The sequence below is a fragment of the Ipomoea nil genome, unplaced genomic scaffold, assembly GCF_001879475.1.
Source record: "Ipomoea nil cultivar Tokyo-kokei standard unplaced genomic scaffold, Asagao_1.1 scaffold1317, whole genome shotgun sequence".
Taxonomy (NCBI): Eukaryota; Viridiplantae; Streptophyta; class Magnoliopsida; order Solanales; family Convolvulaceae; genus Ipomoea; species Ipomoea nil.
In genome coordinates this window covers 5,490,987-5,510,000 of record NW_017617745.1, presented here as the reverse complement: position 1 = coordinate 5,510,000, position 19,014 = coordinate 5,490,987, and the positions used below count along the sequence as shown (strand labels likewise).

The window sequence follows — 19,014 nt, the reverse complement described above, 5'->3', positions numbered from 1 at the left end:
ATTACTTATATAATATTTAAACGGTTCATTTATATAACAAAAATTATCTACCATAAACATTATTTCTAGTAAAATGAAAGAATTGATTAGCATTCTCAATTAGACACATTATTCACACGGTAAATTGTTACTTTATATCTATTTTATTCAATATATATATAACTTTCTAAATTATTATATTTGTAAAATATATTACTTTCTAAATTATTATATTTATAATTATAAAATTTTGTATTTTTAAGTAACAAAAACTATCTAGTTTCTTATATCTATCTAAATCCCATAAATCGATTTAACACCTAAACTCCTAAATTTAATTATTACAACTTTAGTCACTATTAGAAACAACTGCAATATTTTCTAATAATTTTTTTTTTTTGGGTGTACCTAGAGTTTCTACTGCCGGACACAGTTGCTAATTCCCTCACTGAATTGTAGGCATATTTAATGAGTGTGACAACTGACTTGTAGTTTTAAAGCTACTTCATACCCATAGTCAAGGATCGAATAATATATATTTATTAAAACTCAAACTTTCTATGTCATAATAACCCAATTTGTCAATCTTCTTTCTTTGTAAAAATATTCATCAATTTTTCACTAGTAAAAAATTCTCTTCGGTAAGTTATTTTTTATTATTATTGAAATTCTATAGTAAGTTTTTGTTTTTGTTTTTGTTTTTGTTGTTTTTGTTTTTGTTTTGTTTTGTTTTTTATTTTTTTGTTTTTATTTGTTGTAATTTGTAAACTCTAAACGGCTATACTGTTGGATATAAAGTGAAAAATGTTAAGTTTGTAACTTGATTTTTGAGTTTTTGTCTTATTACAATTACCAATTGAGACAAATGAAGAGAACTCATTTCGTTGAGAACAATTAAGAATAAGAAATGTGTCTCGTTTTATGTTTCATCATCTTATGTATTTTTTAATATCACAATTTGTTTTGTAGTTTGTAAATTTGATATTTTTACATTATTGGATATTGTTGTGTGGAGTAATAAATATGCTTTGAAACATAGATAGATAATAAGTACTCCCTCCGTCCATTTTACCCGTCTTACTTTCCTTTTTGGTTTGTCCCAAAATAGTGTCGTATTTTTAAAATTGAACATAACTATCACTCTACATTTCTCAATTTACCCTTTTGACTTTTCAAATTTCTAGAGATAAGTACAATTGTACTTTGTCAAACAAAACATACTTTAGAGGGATAAAATTGGAAAGTTAATAACATTTGTTATGTTATATTAAAAACCGTACAAAAAGCAAGTAAGACAATCAATTAGGAACGGAGGGAGATAAATATGTTTAAGAAATTAGATAGATTTTGTTAATTAAACATAAAGACTTTCATAATAAAACACATAATAATTTAGGAAGTAATAAATATTTTGCAAGAAAGGACCCGATCAATTTTTTTTTTTTTTAAATGATGTGGGATATTCTTGTTCACCGCTAGTGTATAGTGTCTTTACGCTGACGGTGCATCAAATATTAATTACAATAATAATCCTACATCTTCCCTAAGAAATGCAATTATAGGGCCATTTAGGCATTTATACTAATTTATTTTCAATCCTCATATATCTAAAAACATAATAAGTCTTAATCAAAATTATATCTCTAATTTATGTCAATGTTTTTAGTACTAATCATTTTGTACATTGTGCTTTTAGAATTGTACTATATAATTTTTTTGACAAAAATATCCTTACCGTTATAACTTCCGTTATCTTTTTCATTATCGTTACAATGCACGTGCATCTACCATATATTGACTTATATTTTTAATGATAATAATATTTCTAGACATTATATGTTGGATTAATATAATAAATAAATTTGATTTCGTATAGATTTTAATTAGTAAGGATTTGTTAGTTATTTTTAAAAATATAAGTATTAGGCATATGTTTTTGCAAATCGCGCATAGAAAAGACTAGTACTAATATACCCAATACTATTAGATGTCTATTTGGGAACTTGGAAATGTTTTCAAAAAATGATTTCAAGAAAACGACACATTTTCCTGAAAATAATTTAATTTTATAATGTTTGTAAGAATATCATAATTTTTTTTTTGTTTGACTAAAAGTTAAGAAATTATATTTTTATGTTTGATTTATTTTCTTGAAAGTAAACATATTATTTGTTATATAATAATAATAATGTTTTCTAACTAAAAATTTAGGAAGACATTTTATGTCAAATTGAATTATTTTCGTTAATCACAATAAATATTTTGCTTTAATTTTATTTTATGTGAATATCCAAATTAAAAAAAAAAACCAAAAAATAACTTGCGAAATTCATTTTCTAAATTTTAAAATCGACCCTTAATTAAAATTCGTGCCCACCAAACAAACTTTATTTCTTTGCTAAAAAAAAAAAACGAACTTTATTTCCATCTTAAACATTTTTCACAGAATTAAATTCCATTCATTCCCTACTGCAACCAAACGGTAATTATAGTCCATGATGAGTAGATTAGGAAATAAAGTGGTGTCTATTATAATAAACTGGGCGTAATGGCAAATGTGATTTCGACACGCTTTAGATAGTTCAGTCACAGTCATGTGACTTTATCTCTTTACGATGCTGATTCCTGAGAATTTGAGAGTGGAATAGTAGGACAGAGAAAAATGTTAAAAGCCCAACAAAACCCATCCTATAAAAGCTAGCGGTGAGCAGTTCAAGAGAGAGAGAAAGAGAGCAAAAATCAAAGCCATATCTATATATATAGAGAGAGAAAAAGTGCGAGTACAAAGAAGGGGAAGACACAAGTAGTGGGTAGTTGTCTGCAGCAAAGAAAAGGGTGAAAGGAGGCTCCTTTGAGTCCTTTCTTCATTCACAGAAATAAACCCTAGCTTTTGCATTGTAAGGCCGCCTTTACTCTTGAAATGTGCACTTTTGGTTTCAATATCTTGAATGCCCAGATCTGAAAACACCTCCGTTTTGCTCTCATTGTTGTGGGTTTGAAACGAAATGAGGAAATATATTGCATTATACCCAGCTTTTCTTTAATACGATATCGATATTTATGTTTTATTGTGCTTTGGAAATTGATGTTTTTGGGAAACTTTGGAGCTCATTTTCCGAGAAAGTTGTGAACTTTGCTTGTGGGGTTTCGAATGTGGGTATCTTCTCGGGATTTGAATGCATTGATTTGAGTTGGTTTGGGAAACTAAGCAGGGCGGGGTTAGTGTGGGGTATGAAGACGACCCTTTTGACCCTGATGAAGGAGAAGATGGTGGCTTTTGTTTCAAGTGTGTGGGCTTAGTTGAAAGAGAGAGAAATCAGATGATTTTGATGGGGAGCTAAATGCTAGAGAATTTTTCTGCTTGTAAAAACTTTAAGCATTCGCCAAGTGGAATTTACAGAGCATTCCATAATGTTAACTATGTGTTTCTTGTAATAAGTGCAGTTCTTTTAACCAAGTGATCTAAATTTAGTAGGTGATTGGTGACACTTATGACTGAATTTCTTGACTTAGGTGATTTTAGGGCTTAAAATTGCTTGCTTAAATTGCATCTCTTCCCTGTATTTTCAGGTTGAAGCCAAATATTTTGCACTGGAGTGGCTAGGGACTCCCGGAGCTGTAACCATGTCTTCCTTGAGTAGGGAACTGGTTTTCTTAATCCTACAATTCTTGGATGAGGAAAAATTCAAAGAGACAGTTCATAAGTAAGTAGATGCATTTTATATGTTTAATTCAGTGTTAATTTTACATTATATGATGCAGTGGTTGAGTTTTATTGTTAACTTTGAGTGTGTATATATTAAACCGAAGACTAATTTGTACTTCTTTGCTTTTTTCCTGCTCACTTATGATATCAAGTTATACATTAACATTGGCACAGCAAAATAAAAGTTTTTTGATATTATATTTATGAACGTCTAGATTGGAGCAAGAATCTGGTTTTTACTTCAATATGAAATATTTTGAGGAGCAAGTTCAAGCCGGTGAATGGGATGAAGTAGAACGCTACTTAAGTGGGTTTACAAAGGTTGAGGACAACCGCTATTCAATGAAGATTTTCTTTGAAATAAGAAAGCAGAAATATCTTGAAGCTCTGGACAAGTGAGTTTTGTTGTGCATTTATAATTGGTTGTTTGAGGTATCTATCATCAGTAACTGATTGTTCTTTAAATTATTATTTTTTTTCTCAGACAAGATCGAGTAAAAGCTGTTGACATTCTTATAAAGGATCTCAAAGTTTTTGCCTCGTTTAATGAAGACCTGTTCAAGGAGATTACCCAGTTACTGACTCTTGATAACTTTAGGTACCATAGTTGACCTTATAGCTACAATTCAGTACTCAATCTACTTCTAATGACTTCTTATTGGATATTTCTCTAGGCAGAATGAGCAGCTTTCCAAATATGGGGACACAAAGTCTGCACGAAATATTATGTTGGTTGAACTAAAAAAACTTATAGAGGCAAATCCTTTGTTCCGCGACAAGCTCACATTACCATCATTTAAAGCTTCTCGATTGCGGACTTTGATAAATCAGAGGTTTCATGCTAATTATAAGTCATTCGCGTGCATTTATTTGCTAATAATGTATCTGTTTCCAAAGTAATGTTCTTATGATATCTTACCCCTGCTTCCAAAGTTAAAGGCAATGGTTTTGCAAATGATTATCTCACATAATTAAATTACTATGCTAGCTTCTTAAAGTCTGGTTTTCTTGTTTCTTTTCTTTGATTTTCCTTAAATATCTCCATTCCTATATTTGTTGCTATCTATATGTTATGAAGTTTTATATCTTCTGAATTTCAGTCTTAACTGGCAACATCAATTATGCAAGAACCCACGTCCAAACCCTGATATCAAAACACTTTTTACTGATCATACTTGCGCTTCTACCAATGGAGCTCGACCTCCTCCACCTAGTAATACTCCTCTTGCTGGGCCTGTTCCAAAACCTGGAGCCTTTCCTCCTCTTGGAGTCCATAGCGTAAGAAAGCACCATAGTTTTACAATTGATTTGCTCCTAGTTTGCATGTTACTGTCAATCATATTGCGTATAGTAACTCACTTAATTGAGGCTTTGACCTTTTCCATTGCAGCCTTTCCAGCCAGTTGTTTCTCCTTCTCCAAGTGCCATTGCTGGATGGATGACAAGTGCAAGTCCTGCCATACCTCATGCTGCAGTTGCCCCAGGCCCTCCAGGAATTGTGCAGCCCACTGGTGCCGGTTAGTTGTCCAAATGCTTAATATAAATTTAGTTGCAACTTGATGATGTTTTTGAATAAGCTATACAGTGTTCTAACAGCCTGTTGCTTGCAATATTATCTTTAGCTGCATTCCTAAAACATCCTAGGACCCCCCCTGGTGTTCCTGGAATGGACTATCAAACGGCTGATTCAGAGCATCTGATCAAAAGAATTCGAGCTGGCCAATCGGATGAGGTGTGCACAAATGATGGTTACAAGAACAAGATATTTATATTGTTTTTGGACTTATTGCTTGTATTCCCAATTAACATACGTAATATTTTTCTCTAGGTTTCATTTTCCGGGTCAACTCATCCACCAAATATCTACCCTCCAGATGACCTTCCCAAAACTGTTGTGCGGAATCTTAGCCAAGGATCCAATGTTATGAGCATGGACTTCCATCCCCAACAGCAGATGATCCTTTTAGGTTGATCTATGAGACTACATTAATATTAGCTAATACATTTATGAACTTAAATGCTTTTGTAAGCAATACTTCTGAATCAACTTTAAATTGAGTGAATAGCACCTCTTGAAATGAACGGCACTGCATACAGTATATGCATGCTATTACTCTCCAAAAGTACACACACAAAACACTGTTTTTAATTAAATATACATTTATTAATTGTCCGTTGATTTTGTAGTTGGAACAAATGTTGGTGACATAAGTGTTTGGGAAGTTGGTTCTCGGGAAAGGTTAGCACATAAGACCTTCAAGGTTTGGGATGTCTCAGCCTGTTCAATGCCATTACAGGTAGGTATTTGTTGCCTTCTCTAAAATAAGAAGAAATTTGAAAAGTAGTTAGAATTTTGCTTGTATATGACAAATTAAGAAAAAAGGATACTCATTTGTATATTCATGGGAAAGCACGAGTGACAGCTCTGAGAGTGGAATTAAGGTGTAAATATACTTGTGAATTGACAGTGAATGGGTATCATTGGGCTGAAATGAGTTGAATGTAGTTTAAGGTGTATTCCAATTCTATATGTATGAGACCTCAAACCTATCTTTAGGTATTTCCACCTAATATAAAATCTTGATTGCTTATAATCCAGACAGCTTTGGTGAAAGATGCAACTGTATCTGTCAATCGATGTGTATGGGGCCCAGATGGGGCTATACTTGGTATGGTTTATTTTTCAAATTTTTATCTCTTTTATACAATAATAATAATTCATGATAGCAAATTAAAATGTTCTGAAATTTGTATGCTGTTCTGTTTTCTTTTCTAGGCGTTGCTTTCTCCAAGCACATAATTCAAATATATACTTACAGTCCATCAGGAGAGTTGAGACAACATTTAGAAGTAAGCCTAAGAACTTCTCCTCCCCTCCTCATATGCACCCTTGCTTTCATAGTGTCACCTTTCTTGGGTTTTATTATATTTATTATCAGTAAACCATATTTTGACTCTTTGAACTTTGCAGATTGATGCTCATATTGGTGGTGTTAATGATATTGCCTTTGCTTATCCGAACAAGCAACTCTGCATAGTCACGTGTGGTGATGACAGGTTGATTAAGGTGGGGACATTCTTAAACTGTTTATGTTTATTACTTTATTGACATACTAGCCCTCGAATTTTCTAGATCCTTCTTTGTTTTTTTTTTTTTTTTTTTTTAATAATTTTAATTTCTTCTCTATTAGGTTTGGGATGCTGTAGCTGGTCGTAGACTATACATGTTTGAAGGACATGAAGCACCAGTCTATTCTGTCTGCCCTCACTATAAAGAGAACATTCAGGCAATTTCCCTGAAGCTAGATTACTTTGCTGCTAGTATATGAACTTCATGGCCTTAAATTGACTATAGTTCTTTTATAAGCTTCAAATTTCTTAAACAATTTCTATATTTGATAAAGAAGCAAAAATATTCATTCTATTTTGTTTGTTTATTTACTTTTGCAGTTCATCTTCTCCACTGCAATTGATGGTAAAATAAAAGCATGGCTTTATGACTGCATGGGGTCACGAGTAGATTATGATGCTCCTGGACTTTGGTGTACAACAATGGCTTATAGTGCCGATGGGACTAGGTATGCTCAAAAGTCAGCACTGTTAGATTTTTGTTGATTAAGAAATGGTTGATTTATCTTGTTTATCACTTGTATATCGTTTACTACAATATTCTCTCTTGCATTAATTTGCGTAGCTTTTTTGCTACCTTTATTTCTAAACAGAAAACTTCTTTCCATCTACTAGAAGGTTGTACATCATCTCTTTGCTGACTCAATAAATATTAAACCTAAGCAGAACCATGAATACCTTTTTTATTCCTAGATTTCATGATAAAGAATTTGATTGTAAAACTTCCCCCGTTAGACTATCTTTAGTAATTCATAATCAAAGGTCGACATATGCTAGCAACACTTAGGCTAAAGTTGAGACTAATCAAGCATGTAAGTATTGGTTTGGAAGATGTGTGGACTGTAAGGTTATTGTACTTAGTGACTGTGTGATCAGGTATCTAATAGTACTCTCACAAATGCATGATACTGAGGTATATGGAATAGTAAAATATGCTTAGGAAGGGTGAAGCATTCTTCACCTTTTGTGTGTTGTATTTGCAACACGACTCTTATTTAGTCGATTTGGGTGGTTCTAGTGTTAAATGAAATATATATTTGCACAGTAAAGTTAAAATGTTGAACTACTGAAATATTAGTTTTGATGGAATCACCTTACATGCTTCAATTTCTAAAGAACATGATTTAAGTTGAAATCTGCTATAGTGGGCCTATACTCGTGGAATCTGCTATGGAAAAAGAGTATAGGCCCACTTCTCCTGGATATATTAAAAACTTTTGGAAATCAAGCAAACTATTAGACAATTCAAAACTTTACATTCAAGATATAACCACTTTATATCTACTTCTGCAAGGCAGATATGGCAATTGAGGTTATTGATCTTTCTTTAGAATATTTATTTTGCAAGGCGGATATGGCAATTTATACTTCATTTTCTAAGGCCATTACTTGCAAAGATTGTTAGATTTAGGTTAATTGATACTTTTCCTGGGTTATTAGATTCAGAAGAAGTCTTAGGGTTGAGTAACATGCTTATTGATGATATGTATCTTATCCCAGTTATCTTTCTATGCTGTTCTATATATCATGAAAATTTCATATTTTTTTATCAGCAAAATGCCGTGATAATGGGCATGCATTTATAGGATTTTTCCTAATTGGTAGCGTTTTTCTGCATCAATCCCATTTTCCCTTCAGACTTTTCTCCTGTGGAACTAGCAAAGAAGGTGAATCATACCTTGTTGAGTGGAATGAGAGTGAAGGAGCTATCAAGAGGACATATTCTGGATTTAGGAAGCGATCTTTAGGAGTTGTGCAATTTGACACAACAAGGAACCATTTCTTAGCTGCAGGAGATGAGTTTCAGATAAAGTTTTGGGATATGGATAACATAAACATGCTTACATTTACTGATGCTGATGGTGGATTGCCAGTGAGTATCCTTTGTGTATGACACTCATCTTGTGGTACGGGCACAAAATATTTATCACTGAAGTCTTTGTATTTCTATTCTTTTGCAGGCTAGTCCTCGACTAAGGTTCAATAAGGAAGGGTCGTTGCTGGCTGTTACAACTAGTGACAATGGAATCAAGATCTTGGCAAATAATGATGGGCAACGCATGCTAAGGATGTTAGAGAGTAGGCCACTTGAAGGTTCTCGTGGTCTTTCTGAAGCTGTCAATATTAAAGTAATATCAATGTTGCTTTTAATAAATTATTTCTGTATGTTGGCATCTTGGTCATTTTTTTTTTTTTTTTTTTTTTTGGGAAAATTGTAATTTATGCCCCTCCATAATATGCCAATTATCAATGTCACCCTGAATTATTAGTGGTGTAAATGTTGCCCCTCAATTTTCAAAACAGTACATATATTGCCCCTCTCGTACCGTACGGGAGGGGCAATATATGTACCTTTTTGAAAATTGAGGGGCAACATTTACACTACAGGAGGGCACTATATGTACCATTTTGAAAATTGAGGGGCAACATTTACACCACTAATAATTTAGGGGTGACATTGATAATTGGGTATTCTATGGAGTGGGATAAATTACAATTTTTCCCTTTTTTATTTATTTTTATTTATTATTATTATTATTATTTATATAGTTAGTTTCACTTAGCAGCTCAAAAGTTTAATTTGAGTTACCTTGTAAAATTTGCTCTGCAGCCTCAAATTGCTGGATCGTTAGGTCCTATTCCCAATGTACCTAGCTCAATGACCCCAATGCTGGACCGTGGTGACAGAATGCAGCAATCGATGTCCATTGGCAACCTGGTCAGTTGATTTGTCTATTTCAGTTTAATTCATCTAGTTGCTTATGGGGAGTAAATTATCAAGGCTTCTTTGATTGTAAAATTTCATTACTATTATTTGGATCTTTAGTAATTTAGTAATATTAATAGGCCACGATGGAAAGCAATAGGATCCCCCCTGATGTAAAACCTAGGACTGCAGACAATGCTGACAAAGTTAAAAGCTGGAAGTTCCCTGACATAACCGAGCCATCTCAACTTAAATCCCTAAGGTTGCCTGATCCTTTGACAGCAAGCAAGGTATGTTGGAAACTGATTTACTTACCGACTATCAGATCCCATTTTTTTCCAATGACTTCATTCTTGCGGTAGTCTATGTTGTTACTTAATCACTCACCATTCTTGGATTGCCTTTTTTCTTTATTCACCTGATACCTGAACTAAGAGAAAGTTTGAAAAATGTAGGTTGTGCGGCTTCTCTTTACAAATTCTGGGCTTGCATTGCTGGCACTGGGGTCCAATGCTGTTCACAAGCTTTGGAAGTGGCAACGAAATGAGCGTAACCCATCTGGAAAGGTTTAACTTTGCCTGTGTTTATCAGCACACTTCAATTTCATATTCATTCCTCTAATTATTTTACTTGATATTTTGCTATCTTTTCTTTCAGTCTTCTGCTTCCATTGTGCCACAATTATGGCAGCCTAGCAGTGGGGCTCTCATGTCTAATGACTCAAGTGATGCAAAATCAGCTGAAGAGCCTGCTGCATGCATTGCTTTATCTAAGAATGATTCTTATGTCATGTCTGCTTCTGGTGGGAAAGTTTCCCTGTTTAACATGATGACGTTTAAGGTATTCCCCCCTCCCCCCCCCCCCCCCCCCTCCCCTACCCCCTCCCCCTCTCCTCCCTCCCTTTCTTTTATTTGGGCAACCCCTATTTGGAAGCTGTTGAAGAGAGGGTAAGACAGAGATAGAGGACTCTACGGGGGTGTTTGGTAAATGACTGTTAGTTGATTGGTTAGTGGTTTTGACTAGTTGATGGTAGAAAAGTGTTTGGTAAATTAGCTGTTAGCTGATTACATACAAATGACTTTCTCAAAAAGCTAACCGAAAAAGCCTACTTTGAGCAGCTTTTTGAATTTTAGCATTTTGGAGCAAGAAGTTGTTACAAAAAGCAAATTAATCAAACATTCATATTGATTGTTTAACCAAGTCAAACAGCTAATACTGGTCAAATAAGCCAAAATTGGCTGATAGGCTAACTAGTTTACCAAACAGGGCCTACATTTTTTTTTCTTCTGGCATTTTAGTGCTAGCTTGTTTCTGTTGTACTCTAAAGCTTTTTTGATGTTTCTTTTAACTAAATCAAACTCATAATCTTGTGTCAGGTTATGACAACTTTCATGCCTCCACCTCCAGCTGCCACCTATTTGGCATTTCACCCGCAGGACAATAACATTATTGCTGTTGGAATGGAAGACTCAACCATACAAATATACAATGTCAGGGTTGATGAGGTAAACATCCCATGCCTTTTTCAAGGATACATTCCTCATTTAGATACATCGGTTCAGTTTTTTTCTCTATTGAACTGAGAAGTGCATTAATATAATTCAAAACCAAGTTCTGAATCAGGTTAAAATTGAATTGTGCTGTTCTTAATTCATTTCTTCGTTCGTTCGAGTTTTGTTCTTAGTTTCGAAGCTGGTGATTATGATAAAGATAGATACATGTGTCTGCAGATTCAACTTGATGAATTTAAGTTGTTTTTTAAGGTTTGAAGTTAGAATAAGAAATTTGCAATGCATCATTTTCTTACTCTTGTTAACCCTTTGCAACAATGGCTTTTAATTTCTCTACTTGGGTTGAATAATTTTCTACCTTTAACGGATGTATGACCATTGTTGTTAAGGCATCGCCTAGGCGTCCGGTTGGTGGAGACGGTCGCTTAACGAGCTCTCCTTGCCTTAAAAACCCCCCCTACTAATACGTAGTTGAGAGCTTGAGACGCTGACTTCTCCCCTCCCAGCCTCGCCTTAGTGGTTGTTTAATTTGTTTTATGATAGGTAAAGGAAGGCTAAATCTAAAGACCCATGCTGGAAATGCTAAATTATTGCATAATTTTGTACTTATTGTTAAGATTTGAGAATATGTTTATATGCTAAATTATGAATTGATATATGATATTTTGTAATAGATTCATGATCAAATGAGTCCACCCCTTCCCATGAGTCCATGTGGTCAGATCTGGTCTATTAAAAGCTAGAGATCAATGGTCATATATGGTCCATTATCAACTGTGCAACTGCAATTGCACAGTTGATAATGGTAAGATCTGACCATTGATCTCTAGCTTTTAATGGACCAGATCTATCCACACGGACTTATGGGAAGGGGTGGACTCCCTTGAACAGTGGCCTTTTATAATATATATATATATCCTCATCGCCTAGGCGGTCGGTGGCACCTCGCCTTTGAAAGTCCGCCTTAACAACAATGTGTATGATCAGTTTATGTCGCCATTGAACTTATCTTTCTAAAGTACTTCGTATCATTTTTTATTCATTGCATTTTATTTTCTCTTGCCACTGCCATAGGTTAAAACTAAGCTCAAGGGTCACCAGAAACGGATCACAGGGCTTGCATTTTCTCAGAGCTTGAATGTGCTGGTGTCTTCGGGGGCTGATGCACAGGTGGGTAATAATAAAAAATGCAGCAGATGTATTATGTTTAGTTATTTTTGTTTTAAGTCCCTGCTTAACTTTTGTACTTAAATTATATCTCTTAGGTAGAAATGATGCTTCTCTATCTTGTCACAATTATCCTTATAATATTAATAGGTACTATTATCAGTTACTGATTTTCTCTTTGATGCAGCTATGTATCTGGAACATTGATGGATGGGAAAAGAAAAAGGCGAGGCTCGTACAGGCACCTCCTGGACACCCTACTCCCCTTGTTGGAGAAGCTAGAGTTCAATTCCATAATGATCAATCTCACATTCTTGTAGTTCATGAAAGCCAAATTGCGATTTATGATACCCAACTCGAATGTCTGCGTTCAGTAAGTTTACATGTCATGATTCTCGTTGTGTACACTAGTGTATGTGGTTATATGACCTTCATTGATACCAAGTCGAGCTATGCTATGCTAGAGAATTTATCAATCTCTTTTTTTTTTTTTTTTTTTTTGTCAAAACAATAAATATTACCGTTGTGGTTTGCCTTCTGCATGGTTTTTTTGGGGTGACGAGGGAAACCCGCAACCACTACCCGAGGGTATGCACTGGGTAAACCCCACCTTGTGACCCTAGCCGGCATATAGCTGACCGGCTCAAACCAAGAAGGCCACGATTCGAACTCATGACCTTGTGGTTACAAGTTTGTATCCTTAACCATCTTGGCTGGCGTTAACCCCGCCTTCTGCACTATTGAATTTATCAATCTTGTCATTTGTTGCCGATTTGAGCACTATGCAATTTTAAGGCCTATCCTTTATCTTAAATCTGATGCAAGAATATATGATATTACTGCATGAAGCTTGTCGCAGTTGTGTGAGCCACTTCTGAGTTCAGATTCCCGAAAATGTAGTCTTCCCGTTAATTTGTTCATGCGAGTATCTTACTTTATATTGCAGTGGTATCCAAGGGACTCACTTTCTGCTCCTATATCAAGTGCAATATATTCGTGTGATGGTATGTTGGTGTTTGCTGGTTTCTCCGATGGAGCAATTGGAATATTTGATGCAGACAGTTTCAGGCTTCGGTGTCGAATTGCAGCATCTGCTTATATTTCTTCGTCTATTGGCAGGTACGATACTTTGCTTCAACGAATTTCTGGTTCAAAATTGGAAGGATTGTATCGTTAAATCCTAGGGGCAATAATCATTAAAACTTAGATGAAAGTTCTCCAGTCTTGAGGACAAGTTGAATTCCAAAATAACTCTTCAATCTGCACACCTTGTACTTGTTGAGCGTATATATAATATATAAACATAGATACTGGTTCAAATGAGGTCAGGGCTTCCCGTGCAGCCGGTGTGGATTGCACCGTTAGGTATGCATAAATGCACCACATAGTGTTCGGAAATGGACCACATTGAAATGCACTGCAAAACACACCCCACCAAAAAAAATGCACCACACCTAATGGTGCATTCTCGAACACTTTGTAGTGCATTTATGCGTACCTAATGGTGTGTGGCCGCACGGAAGCACTGTTCACACGGGAACTTGACCTTATAAACATAAATGTGCTGTCCAACTATCAGTTTAGGCTTTTAGTTGAGATAGAGCACATGTTTCAGTTTGGTATCAGAGTCAACCTCATGTCAAAGGTAAAAGAGACTATAGTCCATGTGTTGCTTGGAGAGCCCGTCAGAAGTAACCGGCTCGCATACGTGAGGGGGCGTGTTGAGCATATAATATATAAACATTGCACATGCTTCCATCAACTGCATATTTATGTTTATACATTATATGCTGGTACTGTTTGTGAATCTGTAGTTCATCCATCCATCAGCTAAGAAACTAAGAGAGTTAACGAAATTGAGCTTAATTTTGCAGCAGCAGTGGTTCTGCCTTTCCCGTAGTGATTGCTGCACACCCTTCTGATGCAAACCAATTCGCGCTGGGCATGAACGATGGTTCGGTAAATGTGATTGAGCCATCAGACGCGGAGCCAAAGTGGGGCAGTTCGACCTCCCAAGATAACGGATCTGTACCTTCGATTCCCTCAAGTTCGGCGTTGAATAGTCAGCCATCCGAAACTGGTTCTAGGTGATAGTTGTTCTACAAAAGGTTTTGTTTCTGCAACTAGGGTGCTCAACTGGTTCTTTAATGTAAAGTTACATAATGCCTAATTCTTTTTCCTCTTTTGACAATTCTTTTGGACTTCTCTGTACATTTATGCCCCAACCTAGTTGCCAAGCCTCACCTTCCATATTTAAAGGTTAACAACCCTTGCTCTTTGTTCTGTTTGATTGGTGTAGGAATTAGGATAGACAATATAATATTCACTGCAATTCTCTCCCTTTTCCTTACATAATATGATGAATTAATCAATATTCTGCTGCTCTGCTCTTCACCTGCTATCCTTTCAATTTAAAATACTCTTTGATGCACTTCCTATAATGTCATATACTATTGGAGTTGCCTCTGGGGCCTAGCTCGGTGGATGAAAGACTGAGTTTAGGGTAATTTCCCGTGAATACCTAGCCACCTAGGGTCGAATTTCATAGGGTCAATGACAAAAATGGGTAACTTTCGATAGGCAATGATGAAAATAAGAAGCTTTTTAAAAATGCATAATATTGGGAAAAGTTCATTTGGGACATGTGTTTCTTGTTAGAAATGCAAGAGTTTCAAACGAGTTTCTTGAAAATTCTGAAAATATTATATTTATGGTTTGTTAATGTGAAACTGCCACTTGTGTTTCTCTTTGGCTGGCTCCGGTTAAGAGAGGGGTCATTATGGTAAGGAGACCCACTTGCGTCTCTCCTTACTATTAGGAAAAAAAAACAACAAAGGCCTAGTCATGGTCGTCTGGAAACCTAAGAAATCTTGCAAAGTTGTCGTCGTTCCTCCTTCACTAGGCTTGTCGGGGCTTTCGCTCATTTGAAAACTTATACTAGTTCGATGCCCAAATGATCTACCTAATGCAGTCTTTACAATATATACATACATGAGACACTCACACTGTTATGTACGCATATAAGCATTTTTATAGAATCCACAACACTCTCAATTGCTGGACTTTGCCTTTTGCCGAGGTCTCCTCTTTACTGTCGCTAGCTCATATCGGTTGTTATTGTGCCCCAAATTAGGTTTCTCTCACCATCAAGACACGTCTTGTGATTTATCTCCTCTCACAAATCTCCAGATTTAGAGACATGAGAACCCTTGAATTTGGGGTTCAAACTTATATACTATAGGAGTTTATTTCACTTGCTCCTTTGATTATAATTTGGTCTTGACTCTTAATTGTTTCATTTTTACACCTTTAACTTTAAAACCAAGGGCGAAACTAGGGTTCCTAGGCTATAGCTATTCCAGGATTTAGTTTTAGTTTTGAGATTAAGAATTTAAAAAAAAAAATCAAGAATAATGATGTATTATTGCCTTGAAAGTCAATAGAGAAGGATGTCATCGAGAATGTCATGTTTTGAGATTAAGAATTAAAAAAAAAAAACAAATCAAGAATAATGATGTATTATTGCCTTGAAAGTCAATAGAGAAGGATGTCATCAAGAATGTCAAAAGGTCATGTCATATGAGTTACGGAGTCCTTACATATCTACGCCCTTACATATCTATTGTATGGGTCTCTAGCATGGTTGTTCTTTTTCCAAAAAGTTGAATCTTCAATCTTAAGAGTCCTCATATCCCGACCTGACAGAGCATTAGAGAAGATGTCAACCATAGTAACTCAGCAGACAGGGCCGACAAGGTCAAATCCCGATGCACACAAGGAATCTGTCCACTTTAAACATAGTTCTCACACTGCCGCCACCAATGTTTAGACCTTGGTTTCTTTCTCCCCTCTAGCATGCTTCTTGTCCTATTACTAGTTTTTTTAAAAGAAAAAGAAAATTATTTATTTTCATGAATTATTGGTAAATTGATTGACCATATCATGAGTTAATAAGAAATCCAATCAATTTACACATCTAATAAAAAATGACATGTTAGGGAGTGACTATTAGAGTGTGATAAATGATAATTGTATGGGTCTCTAGCATGGTTTTTCTTCTCTCAAAATGTTGAATCCCCAATCACAATGTCTCCCCATATCCCGGCCTGACAGAGCATTTGAGAGGATGTAATCACAGTGACTCAATGGCTTCAGCAGACACGGCCAAATACCAGTGCAGACAATGAATCTGTCCACTTTAAGCATAGTTCTCACACTGTCGACGCCGATGTTTGAACCTTGATTTCTTTCTCCCCTCTAGCATGGTTCTTGTCCTAGTGACTTGATGTATTTATTTTGGGACATTATTGTATAAATAGTATCTCTTGGCACTATTTTAGGATTCAATATTAGTATTTTATGGTTATTAATTACATTGTACATTTGTCCTCTCAAAATTGTACTTGCTTCCCTAAAATATTATCACAACAATATTACAATTGTTTCTAGTTAATTATATAGTCTATTATAACTAATGTTAATTTCTTTTATTTGATTAATCTAAGTCACATGCATTTTAATACAAAATTTAAAAATATTAATTGCTAAAAAAGTTACATACTAGAATAAATTGAAGTATTACAATTTTACTCTTCATTATCAATTTTTATGAACATCAATTAAAAATATTTGTACATATCAATTTATTCTTACTTTTATGAAACTTTTTTAATACAAATAATTTTTTCTACAACTCTCGTGTTGTAATGCTCTTTAATTAATTTATGCAATAAGTATAATAATAAGATTAATTCACTATTACTTATTACATTTTTGTAGTGAAAAAATAATAAGGATAAAATTTAAGGAGATTTTATTTATTTATTTTTTTAATGATGACTAGGAGGGAAACCCCACAACTCTTTCGGGTGTAGGTAAACCCTGCTCTTGTGACTCTAGCCGACAAAAGATCACAAGTAAGTATACCAACTTAAGTTACCCATAGCTAATTTGACTTAAACTAAGGGGGCAAGAATTCGAACTCCTTACCTTGTAGTTACAAGCAAATTATTGTGTGGACCACAGTCCAAAAGGACGTATTTATGAATTAGAATAATGTACATTATGTGCTAAAATAATGAAACTCCTAGCTAAGATAATAATATACATTATATGTTAGAATAATATACATTATGTGTTAGAATAATGTACATTATGAGTTAGAATAATGAAATTTATGGGGTAAAATAATATGCATTATGTGTTAAAATAATATACATTATGAGTTTTAAAAATGTATACTGCAACAAGTTGTGTGAAAAAAATTACGTGAAACAATATCGTTTTTAGACCGTGATCCACACAATAACTATTGGTAGTTATAAGTATGCATCTATTGTCATATTGACTCGGATTGGCCCGAATTTGGTTCTTTGATTTTTCAAATCTTGGTGATGAAGAAAATAAAAAAGAAAGAAAAAAAAAAACACTTAGAAAACGACAAAAGATACAAAAGACAAACGGCTCATTTTCGTACAGTCAAAGAACAGGTAGCAGAGCGGCATTGGGACACCTTTCCACCACCCCAGGCCATCTCCATCCATTGTTAACTGTTGTACTCTCTCCCTCCAAACAAACAAACCCATAAACCCTCTCCGAAAACCATGAAATCTTTGGCCGCTTAGCTTCCTGTATCTGAAACACCAAGAGATCAAAATGGGCGCAGCAGCAGCAGTCGGGGAAGAAGAAGAAGAAGAAGGAAGAGAAGTGAGAGTGGGAAGCTTAGTGTGGGTTCGCAGAAAAAATGGGATATGGTGGCCAGGAACAGTCATGGGTTCACTCTCTCATCACCACTTTCCTTTTACTGCTTCCAGAGCTAAAGTCAAGCTTCTTGGCCGAGATAACTCCTCCGTGTAAGCCACTTTCTTTCTTTTCCTTCATTTACTCACCTGCAGGGTAAAGCATATATAGATTTTGGAGCCCTTAAACTTGTTAAATAAAGAAAATAAGAAAATGGGGAGGGGGTTTATTACCTGTAAATTTAGGCTTTAATGTTTTCTTGGAATTGGTTTTGATGTTATTTTGTTGATTTGATATGTCAGAATCTTATGTTAAACTTTGTTGGATTCTTATGTACAATTAGTGGCGTTTACTTTTTCTACTCTTATCTTTAGATTGCAGTTTCATAATCTATCTCAGATGGATGGGAGGACAATACAATGAAAGATTAAGGTGGTATAGGAGTCAAAACATATATTATAGGATCAGTAATGTTGGAATCACATAATTTCTTGTCCAGAAGTTATATAGAGTTCTGGGTTTTGCTAGCTTTTACCATCTGATGTCCATTCTTTCTTGTATTTTTTTGCACTACCTATATATATATGTGTTTGTGAACCAACAACCTTTCAGGGATTGGTACAATCTGGAGAGCTCTAAGTTCATAAAAGCCTTTAGGTGTGGAGAATTTGATGAATGTATTAGAAAGGCTGAATCTACAAAGGCTTCAACCAAGAACCTCAAGTATGCCCGTCGTGAAGATGCCATTCTTCGTGCTCTTGAGCTCGAGAGGCAGGCCCTGCAAAACAAACTTAAAAGGCCAGGTACTATCAACTATCATATCATTGTTTTTCTTAATCATTGTTTATCTATTGCTAATGGTGGGTTAGTTTTGACTCAGGGAGTGATATGCAGCAAGAATCTTGTTCCAGGGCTAAAAGAAGCAAGCGCGTCTATTTCTCTATTGAATCGAGAGATTGTATGGAGCAATCAATTAAGTCTCACTCGTCGAAGGGATCACCGAACCCTTTCCATGCATCTGCTAAAGGAACCTCTGAACCAGTGAAATCAGAATCTTCTGAGAGTGAGAATGAAGT

General features: G+C 35.0%; 1 protein-coding gene across 1 annotated transcript; it reads left to right on the top strand.

Annotated features, from left to right (window-relative positions):
- The first annotated feature begins 3,603 nt into the window (after positions 1 to 3,603).
- On the top strand, positions 3,604 to 14,571 carry LOC109185368 (protein TPR2-like). The gene is made up of 25 exons (XM_019335363.1): positions 3,604 to 3,683; positions 3,901 to 4,080; positions 4,170 to 4,283; positions 4,360 to 4,518; positions 4,786 to 4,963; positions 5,076 to 5,202; positions 5,308 to 5,417; positions 5,514 to 5,652; positions 5,873 to 5,982; positions 6,285 to 6,354; positions 6,462 to 6,535; positions 6,657 to 6,752; positions 6,877 to 6,972; positions 7,136 to 7,263; positions 8,453 to 8,687; positions 8,776 to 8,943; positions 9,426 to 9,533; positions 9,662 to 9,811; positions 9,977 to 10,087; positions 10,179 to 10,361; positions 10,898 to 11,026; positions 12,107 to 12,202; positions 12,387 to 12,572; positions 13,146 to 13,318; positions 14,074 to 14,571. The coding sequence occupies exons 1-25, from the start codon at positions 3,604 to 3,606 to the stop codon at positions 14,288 to 14,290; spliced, it is 3,417 nt and encodes a 1,138-aa protein (XP_019190908.1). The 3' UTR covers positions 14,291 to 14,571.
- Positions 14,572 to 19,014: the final 4,443 nt, after the last annotated feature.